At 48.0% G+C, this 24,014-nt stretch overlaps 1 protein-coding gene across 1 annotated transcript in view; it reads left to right on the top strand.

The window, feature by feature from the left end:
• The first annotated feature begins 2,337 nt into the window (after window positions 1–2,337).
• CORO2B (coronin 2B) overlaps window positions 2,338–24,014 on the top strand; it is a 75,589-nt gene continuing 53,912 nt past the window's right edge. The window contains exons 1-2 of the mRNA XM_061157987.1: window positions 2,338–2,503; window positions 6,375–6,575. Coding sequence (XP_061013970.1) covers window positions 6,375–6,575 — 201 coding nt within the window. The 5' untranslated portion in view covers window positions 2,338–2,503. The remainder of the gene's footprint in view (window positions 2,504–6,374; window positions 6,576–24,014) is intronic.

Raw genomic sequence — 24,014 nt, 5'->3', positions numbered from 1 at the left:
AATAGCTTGGGTGGAGAGGCCAAAAAAAAAGGAGAAGATGGATATTTTGTCGGAAAGAACAGTAAACTGTCTGAAGTTCCTTTTTTTCCTTAAGCACTCTATCCAATTATCTCATTTAATTCTTATTATAACTTACGGGGCAAATAACATAGTTGTTTCTGTCTTACAGCTACAGAAGCAGAGATTTAGGATTTAAGTGATGGAACCAGGACCTGAGGTCACGCATGTCTTTATAAGAGTCAGAAGTTCTTGACAGAGGGCCCGGCTCTGTGGCTTTCACAGCTTATGACTTTGGGACAGCCTCTTAGCCTCCCCAAGCCTCAGATTAGTCACATATGTACCAGATATTTTCAATGGGATTGTGGTACCTGTCCAGCTCTGCCCACTGCACGGCTGCCCTTGGGGGCAAATGAGGTGATGGGGAGGTGGTGTCTGGGGAGGATCATGGAACTGGTCGCCTTGCTGATACTGTGCTGTCCCTGGCAAGGGACTCATTAAGCCCCATCTTGAGTGCTGTACTGAGTTCAAGAGGCCTTGGCATCCTGGTGACAAGGAGCCCAGAGGAGATAGGGCTGTGTGACCAGAAGGACAAACACTACAAAGAAAGGCTTGGGCCCAGAGCCCTCATGGGCTGAGCATAAGGACCAGGCCCCTCATCCTGTGGCCAGGAGTGGGGGGTATGAGCTGAAAATTCAAAATCTCAATAAGCTGAAGTCACAGCCCTGGGGTGAGGTTCATCCCATTGCATCCAAGGAACCGGGCAAGTGTGCCTGCCCTTGGTCCTTGCCCTCCCACCATACCAAGAGGTTATTCAACCAGGGTCACCAGAAGACTCCTGCTAAGCAGGAGTCCAGGGCCAGGTCTGGGGCGGAGGGGCTCTGCAGAGCCCAGAAGGAGTAGGATGATCACATAGCCTATAGTCTAGTACTGGGAGAGAGAAAATATTCATACCTTAAAATAAGTAACTGCACTAATCAGCAAGGTGAGGAGGCCTAGGGGGAGAGGCCAAATGCCACGAGAACCGTTGTCATTCTGTGTCACAGCAACCCAGTTGGGGAGACACTGGAATCTCTGTGTCACAGAGAAGGAATGTCACTGGCCAGGGTGTCCTCTGACCTGGCACTCTCTGACCCCAGCCCTCCTCTCTGGTGCAACACAAGGTCTATTTGGGGGGTGCTGGAAGGCCATCTAGTCCCATCTCTTGTTCCACGTTGCCCTTAACCAGAGGTCTTCTACCTGAACTTTGAATCCTCCCAGGGATGGGAGGCTCATTACCTGTCATGATACCTCCTTTTTCTATTTCAGGCAGCTCTCACCATTAAGAACATCCTTCCTCTTAGGGAGCTCCAATGTATCTCAGTCTTGTGTGATTGCTCCTGGAAGATTCAGAGAGAGTATGTGTCCTATCCTCACTGGAACTAGCTTTGGGGAATCCACCAGGATCTGGGCTGAGCTTGAGGGCTAGGGGCAAAGGTCAAAGGGCTAGATTTTCAGGTGACCTCTGGGCTGCCACACTGATTTCCCTTTGAGGTCTGGGTATCTCCTTCAGTCCAGCCTCAGCATGGCCTCCTCTCTCTGCAGAAGAGGGAGGAGGCTTTTCTATTGCCTGCCTGCACACCCCTGCATCTGACCTCAGAATGAAGTCAGCCCCTTGGTAAGCGCGGGTGGAGCGGTCAGACCTCTGGGGCCAGCAGATGCTCCACTTTGGCCCACAGTGTCTGCCAGTGCCTGATCCGGCCTCCCAGGTCCTCCAGCTGTCTGTCCACGACCCTCCAGAACATACGCTTGGCACTGGCCAGCTGCCCTCACTGCCACCAGCTCTGCCAGGTGTGTGCCCACACGTTCCCTCTGTCCCTGCCTCTATATGCTCACCCTCACCCAAGCCAGAGATTAATAACAGGGGCATCTTCAGTGTGAATTGTATCAAAGCTTTACATTTGACTCCTCAGCTTTATAGGGAATCCAAGAATGGCTTTGAAGAGACCACAAAGCAACATAAGACAAATCGCTAGGACAGTTTCTTCTTCTTCTGTGTTTTAAAGTCTTCACTGAATTTGTTACGACATTGCTTCTGTTTTATGGTTTGGTTTTGTAGCCCCAAGGCATCTGGGATCTTCTCGCCTAGAGATGAAACCCACACTCCCTGTGCCAGAAGGTGAAGTCCAAACCACTGGACCACCGGGGAAGTCCCTGACGAGGACGTTTTCTAAGACGTTTAAAAAGTCAGTGTCACTTTAAATTTAAAAAAAAAAAGTAATGGGAGTGTTCTAGATTTAAAGGAAGCGAAAGGGAGATCACAACCAAATGAAATACATGGGAACAACACAGTTCCCAATCCTGGTTCAAAATACGGAATAGCTGTAAAAGGCATTTCTTTGGTTTTTAAGGCCATACAGCATGGCATGTGGGATCTTAGTTCCCTGACCAGGAATCAAACTCCTGCCTCCTGCGATGACAGCATGGAGTCTTAACCACTGGACCGCCGGGCAAGTCCCTGTAAAAGGTATTTGGAAGAATTTTGAATACTGCTGGGTGTTAGATGGTATTGCGGAATTGTTGATTTTCTTAGATGTGGTAATAATGATATGCTCATGTAGGAAACTGTCCTCCTTTGTAGGAAATGCAGGCTGATGTAATAAGGGGGCAGGAGTCATGACGCTGGCAGCTTCGTTTCAACTAATTCCACAAAACTAAAAAAAAAAAAGAAAAGAAAAGAAAGACAGGCACATAGAGAGAAAAAGGATTGTGACAAAATGCTAATGCGAATGAACCTAGGTGGTGGGTGATTACTACACCATGCTCTCAACTATTTTTGTTTTCTGAAGTATTTCATAATAAGAAGTTGGAAAAAAACATAGTCAGGTCTGCAGAGTCAGGGCAGGTTCCAGTGAATCCTGTGCGTGTTCACTGTCCGACTTGGGCTGGGTCTGTTTCCCACTCCGTACCACAGGACGTCGTAATTCCCACCTCTCGGGGGACTGTGCTCTCTCAGTATCCCATGCTGGCAGATGCCCCCACCTCCGTGAAGCCTGCCCCAGTGCGTTCTGCTTCCCTGGCCTCTCACTACTTTTCAAGCCTTGATTTCATCTCCTCCAAAGGCTCCTGAGATATTTGAACTCGGGATCTGTGTCTGACGCTTTCCAGACACCTCTCAATGGACTGAGCCCACAGGAGCAGTGGTGCGATCTTATCTTGGATGGGATCTTGTATCTACATATCTCATTTTGATTCTTAAAGTAACCACATAAAGTCAGAAACTATGGTTCTTGTTTTAGAACATCTCAAGGAGGCAAATTGTTTTTCTGAGTCTAGTAGGAGTTAGAATGGGGAGTGAAAATCCAGAAATGCAGACTCCCAGTCCAGTGCTCTATCAGGCATGCTTGCTGTGGCTTCATGCGGGGTGAAGGTACAGGTCCAGTGATAAGGGCCCCCTGGCCTCCTTCCCCTAATCCTTCCAAAGGTCCTGCGGAGAGATCAGCCCCAGTCTACCAACTGATGGGGGAGAGGCCAGTGCCAGGCTTGCTGCAAGATGCTCTCTACATTTCCCTGGATGCAGGCTGGGGCTGATCCCAACAGAGATTCTCTCTGCTGGACTTTTGGAAGGGCAGTGAGATTCAAGTCAGGCCTTGAAAGTTGGGCAGGGCAGAGAAAAGGGCAAAGGCCTTCCAGACTAGATCTGCATCTACAAGGAACAGGAGATTGGAATGAGCAGGCTCCTTTCTCTTTGGGAGGACTATGGAATCTAGAATGTTCTACCTGAAAGAGACAGAGTGATTGCCAGAACTCACATACCAGACAAAATTTCTGCCAGGACCATGTACCACCCATACTATATTTTTCATTCTGTATTTTCTTTGAATTAATTCATTATTTTTAAACTTTGCTTTCTTAGCACTAATAGATGTGAAATTGCGGATTTGGCATGTAAGTTACATGTTTTTTCTAATGCAAATTAAAATAAACACATGAGGGACTTCCCCAGCAATCCAGTGATTAAGCCTTTGCCTTCCAATGCAGAGGGTATGGGTTCAATCCCTGGTTGGGAAGCTAAGATGCCACATGCCTTGCAGCCAAAGAAACAAAGCATAAAACAAAAGCAATATTATAACAAATTCAATTAAAAAAACTTTTTAAAAAAAGTGGCCTACATTAAAAACATCTGTAAAAAATAAGTAAATAAAAATAAACACCTGGCTAGTAAAATTAAAAACTTCATCTCATGTAAAGGAACATGAGTGGCCGCCTGGGACTGCAGTCAGGGCATCACTGATGTAATCCTGTTGAGGATACGGTCAGAGGGGGCTTGCCTAAGATCACACAGCCAGAAGCGCGCTTGCCTCTCCAGCAGGACTTTGTCATGAACGGTCGTGGGCAGAACTCAGCAGAGAGGGGGAAGGCAGGTGGGAAGGGGTACTGTGTGGGCAGAGGCTGGGCGGGGTGGAGGGGAGGGCAGTGGCCTGAGGGAGTAGAGGACAGAGAGCTGGCAGGAAGAGGGTTTGCCTGAAGAATCCCTGGGATTCTCCTCATTGGATCTGAACTTCTTCCTTCAATAAAGAGGCCTTTGTGTCTGAGCTCCTGGCTTTATTTAAATCCAATGCAAAGTTCTGTTTTCGGGCAAATTCCCAGGGTTGGTTTCCTGATTCTGTGGCGGTTATTTCCTTTTGCCTTCCATCCCCTTGGGAATTTCATCTGAAGAAATTTCTGTCCTGAGATGGGTTGGGAGACTCAAGGCATATCGGGGGACTGGACAGGAAGAGCAGGGGGTGGATGATGGCAGATAATGGCAGTCGGGTCAGAAACATGTTCACATTTTTTTTTTTTTTTACAATTTTAAACATTTATTTTTGGCTGTGCTGGGTCTTTGTTGCTGTGCAGACTTTTCTCTAGTTGTGGCGAGTAGGGCCTACTCTTCATTGTGATGTACAGGCTTCTCATTGCAGTGGCTTCTCCTGTTGCCGGGCACAGGCTCTAGAGTGTGCAGACTTCAGTAGTTGCGGCTCCCTGGGTTAGTTGCTCTGTAGCATGTGGGATCTTCCCGGACTAGGGATCGAACCCATGTCTCCTGCATTGGCAGGCAGATTCTTTAGCACTGAGCCACCAGAGAAGCCCATATATTCACATTTACAAAACTCTTATTGAGCTCCTACTGAATGCCAGACCGCAGCTGGGTACTTTGAGCTTGGCTGCCTGTCTGCCAGGAGAGCACCCACTTGGACTCCACCTGCCATGGTGCCCATTTGTAGGGTTTCCCACAGGGGCGTCATCCTACAGCAAAGTTGAACTCCACGGTGGGCTGCCCATCCTGTCCTTCACCTGCACATCCGTCCATGCACATCTGTGTTCTCTGCAGTGCCTAGCACAGGACATGCATGCAGTAAGGGCCAACTGGTTGGTCGGTTGGACTCTGTCTCGTGAATGGTGGGCAGTGAGGGGTGAGGAGGGGTGCTGTTCCATTCTCTAGAACAGGGACTCTCAAACTTCAGCGTGCTTCTGTTTCACTGGGGCAGGAAAGCTGGATTAAAATACATATGTCTGGGTGCCATTCCCAATATATTAGATTCAGTAGGTCTGGATTGGGACCCAGGAATCAGCATTTCTAACAAATGATGTGGGAGGCTTAGAAACCTCCCCCATCCTGGAAGATTTTTAATACAAGTGACCTGTGGGCCACAAGTAGAGAAACCTTGCTCCAAAGAATAATCTGGCATAGCAAAGAGTCTCAGATTTCCAATCAGGAGACTTGTGTTCCTGGCCCTGCTCATCAGCTGTGTGGCTTTGGACAAGTCACTTAACCTCTCTGGGCCTGATGATGATGTATAGGACTGAGATTTCTGGGGTGTACTTGTGGGTTAGAAGCCCTAAAGACAATCAGAGGAGGGTCATTTGCCTTTTTGCACATAGAGGGGCCGTCTTCCTCCCCCACCCCTCATCATCAGAAGTGTTCTCTGTCTTTGTGAACACCCAGCCTCCTCTGTCTGCACGTCCCGTACTAAATTAAGCAGTTTCTGACACGCAAGAGGCAGCCCAGACATGTTTTGGATGGATGGTCGGCTTTATCACATGGCACATCCCTTGGAAGTGAAAGGCTTCCCCATCCTTTCTGAAAGGTACAGTGGGCGGGTATACTGAACAAAGAAATGGGTGAGTGCCCTCGTGCCAGCCTTTGCTCTTGCGGGACTTTATTGAAAGAATGTCCTCCAGCACAGGGCCAGGCATCCGATTCTTGGAGGTCCCTTCCCTTCTGCCGCCCGAGGGCAGGCACCAGGCTTTCCTCACCTCCTTAATTCCCGAGAGCAGCTTCCCTCCCGCCCATGCCCAGCTCAGCTCCTCAGGGACAGTCTGGCCTGACCCTTGTCTCTCCTGGCCTCTCACAGATGTCCTGGCGTCCGCAGTATCGCAGCTCCAAGTTCCGGAACGTCTACGGGAAGGTGGCCAACCGGGAGCACTGCTTTGACGGCATCCCCATCACCAAGAATGTGCACGATAACCATTTCTGTGCCGTCAATGCCCGCTTCCTGGCCATCGTCACCGAGAGCGCGGGGGGTGGCTCCTTCCTCGTCATCCCCCTGGAACAGGTAGGCGCCCCCCGCACCTCCTTAGGCCTGGCTGCCACCCCAGGACGGAGGGAAACCCCACTTGGTCATTCTTGGGCCTGTTGCCCTATGTCTCCCTGCGCCTCACCTTTTACTTTTTCATCATGTGTCCAGTGGCTATACTTTCCCCAAAGTTCTCCCCAAGAGTCACTGGAACAGGCGCAGCTGGGGAACCTGAGGAACATCCAGGAGAGAACATGTTTCTCTAGGCGGACTGAGATCTGTTCCCAGAACCCCCCAACTTGGACAAGTCACTTGCTTTGGGGTTCCCAGGCTTCCCACTAACCCTGAGAGATTGGATCATCTGATCTCCAGGCTAGATCCAGCTCTACAATTGTCCTTCCTGAGTGTCCTTTAGTTCTGGAGCTGGAGGGGCTAAAGATCCAGCGTAACCACATCAGGCGGGCATCTGCAAAAGTGACACACCCATTAAAAACAACATTTCAAGCTCTTCACTGAGGGACTAGAAGTAATTTACCTTCTCTCTCATCCCCCACCTCCTCTCTAAAAGCTTCTTCCCTTCTGTGGCCGCCTTCGTGAATCTAGCAAATTCAATCTGCAGAGCCTCAATCATGAAATTTTGAAGCTCTGCCATTCAGGCGGAGTCCCCGGAGGCCCGTGGGAGGTCACGTGCCTCAGGGAAAACGCTGGCTGTCAGTCCCGCTTGTTTATGGCTGAGCTCTCCCTCCCCAGCCTGACTCATCGTCTCTCCCATCCTCCGCCAAACGCTTGGGGAGAGGAGGAGGTGCGTGCCCAAGGAAGCCTTGGGACCGGAAAGCCCCTGTGAGCTGGTGGTGGAGGATGGGTTTTTCCAGTCTCACCTGCCCACAGTGGTGGGGGCTCAGATTCGGGAAAGCCTCAGGCCAGACCCTCCCTCCCATGGAAGAGGGAAGCCGCAGTGATGGTGACGCGGCGCCTGGTGCGCGGAGCCGGAGGAGCTGTGGCCTTGGAGGCAGGACGTCTAGGTTCTGGTCGGTCTCTGTCACTCACCAGGAGTGTCACCTTGGGTGTGTCACTTAACCTCTCTGCACCTTATTTTCCTGTAATGGCAAAGTGGACCTCTTAAATCCCCTTCCACTTCCATAGCGATGTTGGCATTGAGAGGGTGATGGGCAGAAAGCTCTTTGAGAACCAAACAACCTGGTAAAGATGTTCTGGTACTTTCTTGGAAACATTATCAGCTCTCCCTGTCGACTTTGCAGATGCCCACAGCAGCTCTATCCCATTAGGAAGGATTCTGAAATGTCTCCCCTCCTGAACCAGATGGGCTCAGATCTTTGTCCAGGCAGGGACCAGCTCACCTCCAGCTGCAGTAGGCAGGCCTGCGGGTCCCTAGAAACACATGGGCTGGTTCTTACTGGGGCTCAAGTCCATTGCTGACACCCTGCCACACTCCACTACATGGTTTGCAAAGGTCAATAGTCAATGCCTCACACCATAACAAAACAAAAATTAATTCCAGATGGATTGAAAATCTAAACATTAAAAAAGAAAGAGAAAAGCTCCTAGGGTATTAGAGGGAAATGGAGAGTATTTTTAAAAGCATAAAACAGGGAAAGGCTTCCTAAGCTAGTTAAGAATCCATAAAACCATAAAGGAAATGATTAGTAGATTAGAATAAATTTATAATAATATTTTTAAAGGTAATTTTTGTACTCTAGTGAGACATGTAAGCAAAATTAAAAGGCAGGCAACATAATTGAGTACAATATTTGCAACGCATAACAGACAAAAGTTGCACGTCCAGGATATACATATATATAAAGAGTTAAGAAAAATCAATAAGAGGACCCAATAGAAAATGGGCAAAGGCTATGAATAAACAATTTATAGAAGACAGAATATATTTTTTAGCCTACTAAGTAGAAAAAGTCTGGTCAAGGCTATGGTTTTTCCAGTGGTCATGTATGGATGTGAGAGTTGGACTGTGAAGAAAGCTGAGCACCGAAAAATTGATGCTTTTGAACTATGGTGTTGGAGAAGACTCTTGAGAGTCCCTTGGACTGCAAGGAGATCCAACCAGCCCATCCTACAGGAGATCAGTCCTGGGTGTTCATTGGAAGGACTGATGCTGAAGCTGAAACTCCAATACTTTGGCCACTTCGTGCGAAGAGTTGACTCATTGGAAAAGATCCCAATGCTGGGAGAGAGTGGGGGCAGGAGAAGGGGACGACAGAGGATGAGATGGCTGGATGGCACCACCGACTCGATGGGCATGGGTTTGGGTAGACTCCGGGAGTTGGTGATGGACAGGGAGGCCTGGCGTGCTGCGATTCATGGGGCCGCAAAGAGTCGGGCACGACCGAGCAACTGAACTGAACTGAACTGAAGCAGAAAAAGATTTAAAAGAGTCATAATCTTTGGTGTTGCCAAAGATGTGAGGGCAGGCACTCAAATATGCTCTGAGTATCTGATGGACTAACATCTTACTCTTGGTGAGGTGTAAACAGAGGTAACTAGGCAATATCTAGTAACATTTAAAGATGTGTTCATTGGCCCAGTGATTCCACTTCTAGGAATGCATTCTATAGAAATACTCTCAAGCATATATATTTTTTAAAGTTTATGGCATTTTTGTACTCATTTTTTTTTTTGCAAGTATCATTTTTTAAAATTATTTTCTAGAGGAATAAAATTTCTCTCTCAAATTGCTTAGAAGTTTCTAAACTCCTCTCCATTATTGTAATGGTACCAAAGACTTTCATGTTGTCTGTAACTCTGCTCTAGAATATGGTCAGCTTCTATAAACACTTCATGGACAGCAAGGGGAGAAAGGGCTCTTTATAGAGCATAAGTTTCTCTCTTTGGAAACATATGTATCTGTACACATACATGTATGTTCAGTGTACACATAATTTTTCAGCTTTATTTGTTCATATCCTGTGATACATTTTGTTTAATTTAGTAATAGACTAACAGTGATGGCTCAGTCTTCCAGTTGGTTTCTCTTGTTTTGTTTCATTTCAGGAAGTTTTCACTCTATGTAGGTACTCAATCTGTTTTTTGAAGGGGGTGGTGTTGGAGTTTTTTTGTTTGTTTGGTGGTGGTGGTTTTTTGGCTTGTTTGTTTACTCACTCAGTCGTGTCCAACCCTTGTGAGCCCAGGGACTGTAGCCCGCCAGGCTACATCTGTCTGTGGGAGCAAGAGTACTTGAGTGGGCTGCCATTTGCTTTCTGTTGGTGGCAGTGGGGTTTTTGAGCCACACTGCACATGGCATGTGGCATGTGAGGCCTTAGTTCTCCCACCAGGGATCCAACCCCTGCCCCTACTGTAGAAGCACAGAGTCTTAACCACTGGACTGCCAGAGAAGTCCCAGGTACTCAAGGCTTTGTGTGGCACTTTTATAACAGTGAACATTGGAAGCAACCTGCAGATCCATCAATAAAGAAACGGGTGAACAAATTCGGGGCCATCCACACAAAGGGGTGCTATACAGTCACAAAGGTGGTGATGTAGGGTAGTTGTTCTCACGTGTTCAGCCTCAGAATCACTTTATGCGCTTAAACATTAAACATTATTGAGGACCCCAAAGAGCTTTTGCTTATATCGCTATATGACTATTGATATTTAGCATATTCAGGGGGCTTCCCTGATGATAAAGAATCCACCTGCCAATGCAGGAGACATGGGTTCAATCCCTGGTCCAGGAAGATCCCACATTCCTCAGAGCGACTAAGCCCGCGTGCCACAACTATTAAACCTGTGCCTTAGAGCTCATGAGCTGCAGCTGCTGAACCCACGTGCCGCAGCGACTGAAGCCCGAATACCTAGAGCCCGTGCTCGGTCACAAGAGAAGCCACTGCAATGAGAAGCCTGCACACTGCAAGTAGAGAGTAGCCCCTGCTCACCGTAACTAGAGAAAGCCCGCAGCAACGAAGACCCAGTACAGCCAAAAATAAATGAGGAGTATATAAATAAAACTTTAAAAAATATATTTTGCATGTTCAAAATAAAAATGAATGAATTTCAACAATATGCATTTGTTATTTGCCTAATAGTAAACCCATTTCACATCCTCACAAAAAACTGTATTTTATGAAAAATTATTATATTTTCAAAAAAATTGAGAATTACATTGCTCTACACTTTTGCAAATCTCTTTAAATTAATCTGACTTAATAAAAGATGGCTGAATTTGCATATCTGCTTCTACATTCAGCCTGCTGATATATCAAACATCATATACCTCTGGAAAACTTCACTGTATACTCCTGAGAGAACAAGAATGAAAAGGCAAATAATGTCTCCTATTATGAAAATAGTTTTTACCCAATAGACTCCCTGATAAAGTCTTGGGGATCCCCAGGGGTCCCCAGACCACACTTCAAGAACCACCAATGCAGTGGAATATTTAATAAGAAAATTTTATCACCTACTGTTAGCTGGGGGAAAAAAGGTAAAATCTAATTAATCCCATTAAATTATATCTATGTAGCCATCCACCTTTTTGGAAAAGACTGGGAAAATATATGGGCTTCCCTGGTGGCTCAGATGGTAAAGAATCTGCCTGAAATGCGGAGACCTGGGTTTGATCTCCAGGTTGGGAAGATCCCCTGGAGAAGAGAATGCCTACCCACTCCAGTATTCTGGGCTGAAGAATTCCATGGACAGAGGAGCCTGGCGGGCTACAGTCCATGAGGTTGCAAAGTGTCGGACACAACTGAGCTACTTTCACTTTTTTAAGCTTCTCTGGTGGATCAGATGGTAAAGGGTCTGCCTGCAATGAGGGAGATCCTGGTTCACTTCCTCAGTCAGGAAGATCCCAGGCGTGATCTTGCTCATACTCCAGGCAAGAATACTGGAGTATCCCATGGACAGAGGAGCCTGGCAGGCTACAGTCCATGGGGTTGCAAAGAGTCAGACACAACTGAGCGACTTCACTTTCTATATACACCTACGGGTTTAAAAGTGGTTATTTCTGTGTATTGGATTCATGAGTGGCTCATGATGGCTCATTGGCTCTTTCATTTTTTTTCTTTTTCCTTAACTATATCTTCTAAATTTATTTTAGATGAACACAATGTTTTGTACTTTAGGGGGAAAGAAAGAAATGAAAAACAATTGGTTGATGTAAAGAGGGAGCCCTGAGGTTTCAGAAGACAAACAGCTCAGAGTCGGGACTTAGGTCAGCCCTTCCTTTATGTATTTTGTCAAACGTTTCCCCCCAAAGTAACACGTGCTTCTGAACTGGCTGGAGCGAATGCTAGAAGGAAGTACCCTGAGTGAGGGTAAGGCGCTGAAGGGTGGGGGGAAGGCAGATCCTGGGTCTGAGCAGTTGGTTTAGTCCGAGGCAGGACCCTGATGTCTGAGACTCTGTGAAACAGAGTCCTAAGCCCAGAGAGGGGCCTGCCTTCCCAGCAGCCTCGGTCAAAGCTGTCAGTCTCCTGCCCCTGTGGACTTGGGAGAGTGGGGAGGACAGGGCCTAACATCAGCAATAACAGTAATGTCCAGTTCAGAACCCCCTCCTGATCTGCCGGTAGGAGGGATGAACTGTTCCTCATTGGTCAGTTTTCTAGGAAGAAGATTCTATTATTTTAGCTCCAGTCTTTTATTTTCTTGGTTTAGATAGAAATCTCTCTGAAAACAGTTTCCTGTATTATCCAACAGAAACACAGGAAAGATTCCGGCCGTTTCTTGGCGAGTCCTAATCGTTGCTTGGACGTTACTCACGCGCTGTGAACTCACAGCGGCACACTCTTGTCCCTGCCCTGCGTGGCTCCAGACTGTTTTCCTGAGCACGCAGAAGGCCGCTGTCTGCTTTTGTAGTTCTTTTCTGAGTTTTTGGCCATCTACTGTCAAATGCCCTTCCCATTCTTTTCTTGCTTCTCTGAGAGGTCTGGGGCAGATGAGAATAACAAGATTGGCACCTGCCCTGAGGCCAAGCCTGAGGCCGACTCTTCCAGAAGCTTCTCTTCCTTCCTCAGTTTACCCCCAAGCCAGCTTGCTGAGACTTCAATATTTGTGATGACAAGCTTTCCCCCAGGGAGGAAGTATGCCCGCAACAATAACAAACAGTGAGGATGGCTTGCCTTTGTCTAGCACTCCAGTCCAACAAACTCTGCCTTAATCAACCCTCTTGGGGGTTAGGTGGCGGTTGTTGTTCAGTGGCTGTGTCATGTCCAACTCTTTTCGACCCTGTGGACTGTAGCACGCCAGGCTTTCCCGTCCTTCACTATCTCCTGGAGTTTGCTCAAACTCATATCAGTAGAATCAGTGATGCCATCCAACCATCTCACCCTCTGTCTCCCCCATCTCCTCCTGCCCTCAGTCTTTCCCAGCATCAGGGTCTTTTCTAATGAGTCAGCTCTTCACATCAAGTGGCCAAAGTATTGAAGGTTCAACTTCAGCATCAGTGCTTGCAATGAATATTCAGGACTGATTTCCTTGAGGATTGACTGGTTTGATCTCCTTGCAGTCCAAGGGACTCTCAAGAATCTTCTCCAACACCATCTTTCAAAAGCATCAGTTCTTTGGCACTCAACTTTCTTTATGGTTCAAGCTTCACATCCATACATGACTACTGGAAAAACCATAGCTTTGACTAGACGGACCTTTGTTGGCAGAGTAATGTCTCTGCTTTTTAATACACTGTCTAGGTTTGTCATAGCTTTTCTTCCAAGGAGAAGGCATCTTTTAATTTCATGGCTGCAGTCAGTGATTTTGGAGCCCAAGAAAATAAAGTCTGTCACTGTTTCCATTTTTTTCCCCATCTATTTGCCATGAAGTGGTGGGACTGGATGCCCTGATCTTAGTTCTTTGAATGTTGAGTTTAGGGGATTTGGTAGAACCATCCCCATTTTACAGTTGGGGAAACTGAGGCTACAGAACCAGACCAGAAACCAGCCCACTTATTTCTGAACCTGAAACTCTTTCCACTGCCCATGACGCTGGTGGACGGGTAAGTTCTGGCCGAGTTGGCGGATCTGAAAGGGGTGGATTTGTCTTTGCCGGGCTCATGTTCGGGTGGCTGTTGTGAAGGCCGGTTTTTCCTCTGGTTAACATTCAGCCACCAGCTCTGTCCTCTCTGGAGTGGAATGTTAAGCTGCAGATGGGGGAGCAATCAGCACCCTGATTGTTCTGGCACAGCTGGAGGGGCCTTATGAATATTCCAGAGAGCAGGCACGGTGCCCAGAGGCCTGATTAACTGCTCGGGCCTCCCCAGGTACACCACCCCTTTCCTGCTGTACGTACTCCACCAGGGCTGCCCACCTGCCGCCTCCACATCCAGGCTGAAGCTGGAAGCCGGGCCTGGCACACCTAAGCTTTAGCCAGCTACCTGCTACCCACTTGGTACATAGCAGAAAGGAAGGAAACCTGACCTGGACATCAGGGGTCTGGGTTCTCCTTACAGCCCAGCAGTGCTTTGCTCTGGGGAGCTGTTGGGGGTCTCACATACCAGCTGTTCTTGAATCTCATCTCCAGCCCTATGATGAAAGCACAGTTGTTCATCTCATCTTACAGATGACGAAACAGAACCTTGGTGAAGTCAAGAGACTTCTTGGAGACTTGTGCAGCACACGAGTGGCAGAATTTAAAACCAGGGCTCCCCTGGCCACATGCCCCGTCTGTAAGAGGACTCGGAAGAGGCATGTGTCTAGAGGTGCCTTGTATTATTATTACCATCATTTGAACATCTCCACACATCCAAGTGGAGCTGGACATTCATTGAACATTATGAATTAATGAATTATGAGTTAATGAATGAACATTATGAATTAATTCAACATTGAACATTAATTCAGCCAGGACTTTGTAAACTCCTGTGATATACTGACACCTCATGTGTCCATCTTTTCTCGAAGCCATGAGAACAGGTATTTGCTAGAAGGTAGGGAAGCTTTGTCTCTAAGGAACAGAAGCAACGCTCTCGGTCAGCAAGGAGAGATGGGGGAGGCATGCTGGAGCAGAGGACCACACAGGAGGGCACCACGCCTTCATTCATAGGGCGTGCCCTGGGCACCCAGTCGCATGCCTGGCACTGGAGACCCAAGTAGCATCAGGCCTTTTCTCTGATATGTCCAAGGGGCATCTCATTGGTGGACCAGTGGGTTGGAGGTCTCTGAGAGAGTCCTACCTATGTCTTGCTCAAGGAACCAACTCCATGGTTCAAGGAGGGAGCTATTTTTATTAATGCATTTATTTATTTTTGGCTGTGCTGAATTTTCATTGCTAGGCCCAGGCTTTCTCTAGTTGTGGCAAGTGGGAGCAACTCTCTAGTTGCAGTGTGCAGTCTTCCGTTTACAGTGGCTTCTCTTGTTGTGGAGCATGGGCTCTAGGGCATGTGGGCTTCAGTAGTTGTGGCACACAGGTTCAGTGGTTGCAGCTCATGGGCTCTTGAGCTTGGGCTCAGTAATTGTGGCGCACAAGCTTAATTGCCCCATGGCATGTGGGATCCTGCTTCCCAGACCAAGGATTGAGTTCGTGTCTCCTGCATTGGCAGGCAGATTCTTAACCATTGGACCACCAGGGAAGCCCCTGTTGAACAGGTTCATCCTAACTGTTCATCCTGCTGGCAGTTCAATATGATGGACATTAATTGCATTCTCCATACACACCGAGGAAACCAGAACTGAAAGAGACACGTGCACCCCAATGTTCATCGCAGCACTGTTTATAATAGCCAGGACATGGAAGCAACCTAGATGCCCATCAGCAGACGAATGGATAAGGAAGCTGTGGTACATATACACCATGGAATATTACTCAGCCATTAAAAAGAATTCATTTGAATCAGTTCTAATGAGGTGGATGAAACTGGAGCCCATCATACAGAGTGAAGTAAGTCATAAAGAAAAATACCAATACAGTATACTAACGCATATATATGGAATTTAGAAAAATGGTAATGATAACCCTATATGCAAGACAGAAAAAGAGACACAGATGTATAGAACAGACTTTTGGACTCTGTGGGAGAAGGCGAGGGTGGGATGATCTGAGAGAATAGCATTGAAACATGTATATTATGAATTGTGAAACAGATCGCCAGTCCAGGTTGGATGCATGAGACAAGTGCTCGGGGCTGGTGCACTGGGAAGACCCAGAGGGATGGGATGGGGAGGGAGGTGGGAGGGGGGTTCAGGATGGGAACACATGTAAATCCATGGCTGATTCACGTCAATGTATGGCAGAAACCACTACAATATTGTGAAGTAATTAGCCTCCAACTAATAAAAATAAATGAAAAAAATAAATAGATAAAAGCAAATTTAAAGTTATTGATTTAAATAGATGTGGCTGTAGAGTTATCAAATTAAAAATAAAATGTTTATTCTAAAAAAAGAAAAAATTGCATTCTCCAGAAACTGGAATCCCTGGTTCATTTATGTTCAGATTTAGCTGTGTATAATGCAAATAACTGAATTCTGGGATTGGGATGCTGCATTTGGTCTCCAGATAGGAGTCACTCCTATCTCCTGTGTAAGCTTTGTGGCCTCCACTTTCCCCCTCGTGTCTGCTCAGTCTCCACAATCTGGTGGTGGAACATTTCCCCCTGGATCTTGGGATGGGGTGCTGCATTGTCCTTCCCCAACCTCGTCAATGTGGCTTCCTCTTGCTTCTTCTCCTGTCTCTGCTATTCAAGGGTGGAGGTCTAACCAAGGCTGGACAGTTGCTCCGGGTCTCCCCAGCCCTGCAGGGATGGGTGGTGGAGGTGGGCTGGGGCAGAAGACACAGCACAAATCCACAGGCACCTCAGTGAGGAGAGCAGAGCCCTGGAGTAAGAGAGCGGCATAGGCCAGGGCTGAGAGGTCAGACTCTGGACGAGCAGACCTTGTTTGAATCTCCGCCATGCCACTAGTTGCCGAGTGACCTTAGGTGAGCACTTCACCTTTCTGTGCCCTAGTTTTCCTTTCTGCAGAGCGATGGGGTTGGACCACATGATCTCTAGAGTTCAATTTAGCTCTCACATTCCGTTCCCTTCTTTAATGCAAATATGTCCTCATTTGTGTGCTGGTAGGCACTGTTCCTTCTCACCTCTCAAGGACCAGTTCCAATGAGGCCAGCTCCATGAAGCTTTCCCCATCCCAGTACCCATCCGAGGCACTTTGTGTCTATTGCTTAGAGTACTGTCTATATGCTTCCTTCTTTTCTACGTGGTTAGTCCATCCATCTGTCCATCCATGCATCCATTCATCCATCCATCTAGCCACCTATCTCTTCATTCATTCAACCATTCACCTATACACTCACCCACAGACCCACCAACCCACTTACTCACCCGTCCATCTTATAAATGTTTATTGAGTACCTGTTGTTTCGGTCATAGTTCTAGAATTGGGGATGCCACTGTAAATAAGACCAATCTCCATCTGCATGGAGTTTTCAGTCCAGCTCACCACCTTGATTAGGCTGAGAGCCCCTGAGGCAGGGAGGTGTCTGATGTGTACAGGGCCTGCGCACAGTAGGTGCTCAGCAAGTGGGCATGGGTCTGACCTGAGGCTCGGTCCCAGAGGCACCATGCCACATCTCCCAGCTGGGGTTTTCTCTTTGCTGGTCCTGGGAGCCCCTCACCTCAAAGCCCCAAAAGACCATGTGGTGCCCTGCAGGGGCTTCCCAGGCTGAAGAGGGCTGCACCCTCCCCTTCAAGCCCTTACAGCAGTATTGCCCAACCCAACTGCTCTGAAATCAAACCTGAATGTTGGCAGACAAGTTAGCTCCATGAGTCAAAGTGTGTAATATGTGTGATGCCTGATATTAAAAGAAGGAGTCAGTGCTGAGGACTGTAATCAAAGCAGACTTTTTTTACCCGCCCAGAGCCTCGGTTTGCATGATTTCTATAAAAATCCCTCCCCATCATTCCCCATTGTCAGCCCTGGGCTTCTCAGTCCTTCTCTCTCCCATAAAAAAGTCCCAAATCTTCATCCCCGCTCCCCTGTGTGGAGAGGTCTCCCCTCTCCCGAAGAATTAAGGAAACCTTTTCCGGATCCATCTTTCAGATCTTTCTCCAGTCGTTCTTTGTTCTTCAGGCTGCCTTCTGCTTGATGCAATTTGCATCTCAAAGCCTGTGACAGACAGCCCGCGTGTACAGTAAGTGACTTGGGGGAAAGGGGGAGAAAGAGAGAGAAGCCTCAACTTCACTACATTTGTCTGAGGCCTGAGATTGACAGCCTTGCTTGGTGTTTTTCCCTTTTTTGGAAGAAAGACTGCTTATTTTTGAGAAAAGTGAAGGCAGGCTCTTCAGCAAAAGTGGAAGTGTCGCTCCCTGATTTTATTTCTCCATAATGGACTGGGTGCTCTCTCTGGAAGGGATATGGACTAGGGATGCAGGCTGGCTGGTGGGTATCCTGGAGGGGTCAAAGAGTTCATCCCTCTGCTTTGGGGCCAGGGCCTCCATTTGATTCACTCTTCTCTTTTCTAGCAGAGTCAGTGAAGCTGGAAGTAATAGGACCTGGTCCACTAGGACTCCGTGAACTTGAGCCACGGGCCCTGCCTCTGCCCACAGGCACCACCCTCGATTCCAAACTGTTGCAGGAAGGGGAACCCCTTCCTGGGCCCAAGAGTGGCTCTTGTCTAACACTCGGAAGTGAATTGTCTGAGGACATTCATGTGCTGACAAGCAAGAGACTTTATTGGGAAGGGACATAGAGTAAGGGAACCCAGGAGGCCCTCTCTGACCCATGACTCCCAGCCTAGGGTTTTATGGTGATGGGATTAGTTTCTGGCTTGTCTCTGACCGATCATTCTGACTCAGGGCTCTTCCTGGTGACACAAGCTTTGCTCAGCCAAGATGGATTCCAGCAGGGAGGACCCTGGGAGGTTGGTAGGACATGTGATATCTCTTTGTGACCTTTCCCGAATTCTTCCAGTTGGTGGTGGCTTGTTAGTTCCATGTTCTTACCAGGACCTCCTGTGGTAAAATAACTCATACAAATGGCTACAGGGGTGCCCGGCCAGGGTGGGCAGTTTCAGTCAGTATTTCCCCTAACAAAACCAGTTTACCAGTTACCTTGGTCTGCTTCCCATCTTCCCTCTAATGGAGACTCACATACCTTTAGAAATCATAGCTCCATCCCTTTAGCTAGGAGCCCCAGGGATGTAACGTCTCTATGCCTCCCTTTTCCTGTTTGTGAAATAATAATGGTTTTTATTCCTCAGGTGCCACCAGGATTAAATAAGATTCTATATCGGGACGTAGCACATCACCTGGCCCGGAGTGTGTGCTCCGGAGCTGAAAGCTGTGGTGATGTCAAGGTTTTTGCCCGTCTCCTCGCCTTCCTCAGTCCACTCAGGCCCAGAAATAGCCCGTGGGCTCCTGCATCCACAGTCAGCAAGTGGGGAAGCTTGTCTTTGGCCTCCAGACAATCCCCTGAGCATTCCTAGCAGTGAGCATTCCTAGCATTCCACACACTGCCTGAAGGGGAGGCACCCAGAGCCCCCCAGAGTGGGGGAGGGACACACTCATGTCCCAGGTGAGTGCCTGGAGGAAGGGCCTGAGGGCAGGGGCCTCACCTGCTTTGGGGCCCGAGATCCCCTGAGTAGGAAATGGCAACCACTCCAATATTGTTGCCTGGAAACCCCGTGGACAGAGGAGCCTGGTGGGCTGTGGCCCACGGGGCCATGAAGAATTGGACACGCCTGAGCTACTGAGCCCGAGCATGTACTTCTTGTACCTCTAAGTCAGCCTGCCTGCTTGTTCGGGGTCCTCCTCTCCACCAGGTCAAATGAGATGTAAGGCATGAAGAGGTTTACCATGGCGCCCAGTATACAGTCACCACTCAGGAAAACCCGTGCTATTCTGCTTCTATTATTGCAGCTACTTAGAATAAGCGTCAGGTTGGTGAGGGTGGGCAAGGGCAAGGGCACTGGGAACTTGGACAGAGGCACTCTAAAATCCAGTTGGCTTGGATTCGCGGCACAGGCCCACTGTGTAGGCATGAGTGTGAGATTCTGTGCCCTGAGCCACACAATCCTAATAGCCCATGCCCAGCTCCCCAGGGCCCTGATTCCAGTCTCCATGGACACTGTACCCAGCACCTCGTTCTACCAGGAGAAATCTTGGCCCCAAGGAGAAGTGTCTTACCCGGCTCTACTTGCTTGCCCTCTGTCCCCTTCCCAGAAATCCTTGCACTTAGCCTCTCCTGAGTCCAAAGTCACACCTGCTAAGCTGTGGGTGATGACGATGGCTTCCTTCACCAGGGAGTTTGTGCTTGGTTAAGGTGACAGTGAGTTTCAAGGAGACCAAACACTTGAGACCCAGAGGAATGTGTTGCTAACCATGGATTTCACAGCACGCAGGGGGATCTGTCCACATAGGGCCGCCTTCCCCACACCCTATTCTGTCAGGCCTGAGGCTGTAGTTTCAGAAGCTTCCTCTTCTTGGGTCTACGGGTTCCCACTCTTTAGGAGCAGAAGTGGTATAGGGCTCAGGAGGAGAATGGGGCATAGAACTAAGATGGATTGACTGGGAGCAGAGCATCTTCCTGGGGGCCGGTGGGGCCCTGAGGCCTTGGCCAAGACCCTTACTATTCTGCCATCTTTTGGTACCTTCCAGAACAATGAGTGTTAGCCCCAGAAACTCCAGGTCTGACCCTGTCCTTAGGCAGGTTTCTCTTCAGGAAGGCCTTCCTCAAGTCCCTCCCCCACCTCCATCCCCATTCCCAAGACTCTTAAAGGGTCAGGTCACCTCGACTGAGGGATAGGATGGGGTGGGATAGGTCACAGCACTGAGCCTCTTAAGACAAGAGACTGCTCTGTGGCACCAGCTAGCATCATGCTAGCCTGTCCTCCCCACTCTCCATTCTATTCAGCGAAGACCTTGATTTTAGTTGCTAAGCAACCTATGCTAGGTTTCCAAGTGGGTCACCCCTCAAGTGAACACAGGAGGGGGAAGGTAGGGGTGACAGTGCTTAGAACTCCACATTTTATAGATGGATACACTGAGGCCCAGAGAGGTCGATGGACTTGGTCAAGGTTGCATAGCCAGTTAGTGCCCCCTGTGTCAGATGATCAGCTGGGGCAGCAGACCCTCAGGATCCCATTCCCATCACCCCACCCCCACCAAGTAAAGCACCCAATTGGCAGCAGCCACACCAGAGGGACTTTTCTTGGAGGCTCACGTCTACCCAGACAGGGATGCTGGATGCCCAGTGATGAAGCACAAAGGCTCTGGCATTGGTTGGTCTGAATTCAAGTCCCAGCTCCACCATTTCCTAGCCACATGCTTTGGGCAAGTGACCTAACTGTTCTGTGCCTCTGTTTTCTCATCTGCAAAATGGGAGATATGCTAGTGTCTACCCTAAGGCTGTTCTGAGGATTTAGTGATGTGTTACATAAAGACTGGGAGGGTGCTTGGCACAGAGCAAGTCTCTCTCTGTGTGTGGGCTTCCCACGTAGGGCACCAGCCATCCATGCCCACACCCCCAGGCATACTCCTTTATCTCAAGGGAATTCAGTCCCAATTTTATCAGTCTTATGAGGTTACAGATCTAGTACAAAAAGTTTCAAACTTTAATTTTCAACCCTGGAATATTTTGTTCAAACAAAACATTCTTAACTTCTGAGGACAGCAGGCCTAGACACTTTTGGCTCTTTGGAAAAGCCTGTGGACCCTTTCAGGGGCTTCCTCAGTGGCTCAGATGGTAAAGAATCTGCCTGCAATGCAAGAGGCCCAGGTTCAATCCCTGGGTCAGGAAGATCCCCTGAAGAAGGGAATAGCTACCCACTCCAGTATTCTTGCCTAGAGAATCTCATGGACAGAGGAGCCTGGCTGGTTACAGTCCACGGGCTTGCAAAGAGTCAGACACAACTGAGCGACTAAGTGCACACACACACGGACCCCTTCACAGAACAGAGATTTTCAGTACATAAAATAAAATATACAAGATTGTAAAGAAAACCAATTATATTGAAATTTAGTTATCAAAATATATACCAGAATTGTGATCTAGTAGTCAATGTGCTTTTATATTAGTACATTAAATAACATGCTCAAGTGGACAGCCTAATCAGTACTGTAGTTTCAGAGCAGTGATGAGCGTAAACAATATTTGAGATAACTCTAATAGACTAAGGTGATCTGAAAATACCTGTGAAGTCTATTGATGAAAAAGTTACAGGTTCAGCTAATGCTTCTGGGTTTGTTGCTTCATTTATAAACAAAGGACATACTAAATTTCAGTTAGAAGCTAGTGGAAATGTAGACATGATTTTCCTCCTAGCCAAGCTCGCTGACTTCCTAAAGGGTCTGTGGACCCAGGATAAAGACCCCTGACATAAAATCACAGGTAGATGATAACTGTATTAAAATTGAGACAAGCAGAACTGCTCTGGTGGAAGCTTCGTGGGGAGGGGGAAGTACAACCTGCCCGAGCACCCCTGTGAGGCACCCCCAAATCCTAAGCTTTGCTGGCAGTGGGGAAGCCTGACTTCTCTGACTGTTCTTTGTGACCTTGGGCAAGTCCTGCTGCCTTCCTGGACCTCACTTTCCCCATCTCTAAAATGAGATGTCAAACCCATTGTCCTCTGAGGTCTGTCTTGTCTGGCTCTCACATCCCGGGAGTCTGTGTCTCTCCTCCCCTGGAGACAAAGGCCTCAGAAGCGTGGTTCTGCAGGAGCCCTGGACCAGGAAGAGGGAACAGCTGGGGCCAGGCTGGCCAGCTCCCAATTGTTCAGGAGAGGAGGAGGAGGAGATGCATGGTGCTCTCCAAAGTGACAGCTGGGTGAGCCTGGCTGGGGGCCTCATCCTCGCCTGCCATCTGTGCCTCCTTCCTGTGATCGGCAGGGGGGGGTGGGGGGAGGCTGGGGGGTGCAGATGGGGCCCAAGGCCAAACAGCAACCTGGTGGGCGGGGGAGGGGCTGCCTGAGAAAGAGCCAGGGAAGAGCCCGGTTGCTTCGTCTTGGGTGCTTAACTCTTTCCACCCTCCCTTTCCCCATCTCCTCTTCCAGAGTTCCAGAGAAGGGAGGATATATAGGCCAGGGTCCAGTTAGGCTACGTCATTGCTGTGTGACCTTGGACAAGTTACTCAACCTCTCTGAGCTTCCCTTTCCTCCTCTGTCCAACAAGAGACATAATCCCTAAGACTGCTCATTAGATAGGAACAAGGTTTAAAAAATAAATAAATAAATAAGGAACAAGGTTTAAATAGCACAGGGCAGATCATGTACCCCAAAACGGTACTGATAGTGGTAGATACTTCCCTGTGGCTCAGTGCTACCAGCCATCCAGAGGGCTTGTACCTGAGGGTTTACACCTGAGACAGTGAAAACTCCTGCTGATTGGAAGGTAACCCTGAGGCTGTGCTGAGGCTGGCAACACAGTCTGTGAGTGCTCTCACCTCCCCAGGCCTGGCGGACTTGACTTTCCTCCACAGCTTTGCTCCAGCCCTTCCCCTCTCTGGGCTGCCCCTTCTCACCAATATCCACATATAGAAAATCTTACCTACTTGGAATAACGTGTGTCTGTAAGTATTTCTTTTCAGATAGGTAAAATCTCCATAAACTTGAAGAAGCAAAGGACCTACAGTGAGAAGTGTGCCTCTCGTGCTTAGCTTCCAGTCACTCAGTTCTTCTACCAGGAGGCAACCAGTGCTGTTTCTCAAATGTCTTTCCTGAAATATGTATATGCATTCACACAGGCACGTATCCCTTTTTACACAAAGATAGCACAGTACTTATGTTGTTCTCTGTGTATCTTGCTTTTTTCCTGTAATTATGTATCTTGGAGATCTTTCCATGTCAAATACAGAAAGTTTCCTCACTTGTTTTTGCAGCTACACAATATTCCCTTGTTTGGACGTACCACCATTTGTTGAACCACATATTTCCTGCCGAGGAGTGTCTAGATTGTTTCCAAACTTCAGTTTCACAAACAGTGCTACAGAGAACTATGGACATACCTTGTTTCACATATATGTGTAGAATAAACTCCTAGAAGTTGAATTGGTGGTTCAAGAGGTACGTGCTTTCTCTCAGGAAGCACACACACATGAGAGTTTCTTCCTGACATGGTAGTGGGCGTAGATTGTTAAATGGGACACAAAAAACAACCACTGTAGGGGCTTCCCTGGTGGTTCAGTGGCTAGGACTCTGCACTCCCAATGCAGGGGGCTCCAGGTTTGATCCCTGGTGGGGGAACTAGATCCCACATGCTGAAACTAAAGATCCCAAGTGCTGCCACTAAGACCTGATTAAGCCAAATAAAAAATAGATATTAAAAAAAGTAATTATAAAACATTTGATAAATTAGACCTTATTAAAATTAAAAACTTTTGCTCATCAAAAGGTCTCATGAAGAAAGTGAAAAGGCAAACCACAGGCATGGGGACAATGTCTGTAATGCATGTATCTGAGGAAGGACTGGTACCTCTAATACATGACTGAATTTAAAAATGGTCAAAAAATGGGGTGTGTAAGACTCGAATGGGCATTGCATGCAAGTGCGATGACCAATAAACCTCTAATGACCACTAAACCTATGAAAGG

Source organism: Dama dama, chromosome 12, assembly GCF_033118175.1.
Source record: "Dama dama isolate Ldn47 chromosome 12, ASM3311817v1, whole genome shotgun sequence".
NCBI classification, from domain to species: domain Eukaryota; kingdom Metazoa; phylum Chordata; class Mammalia; order Artiodactyla; family Cervidae; genus Dama; species Dama dama.
This window is presented reverse-complemented; position numbering and strand designations above follow the sequence as displayed.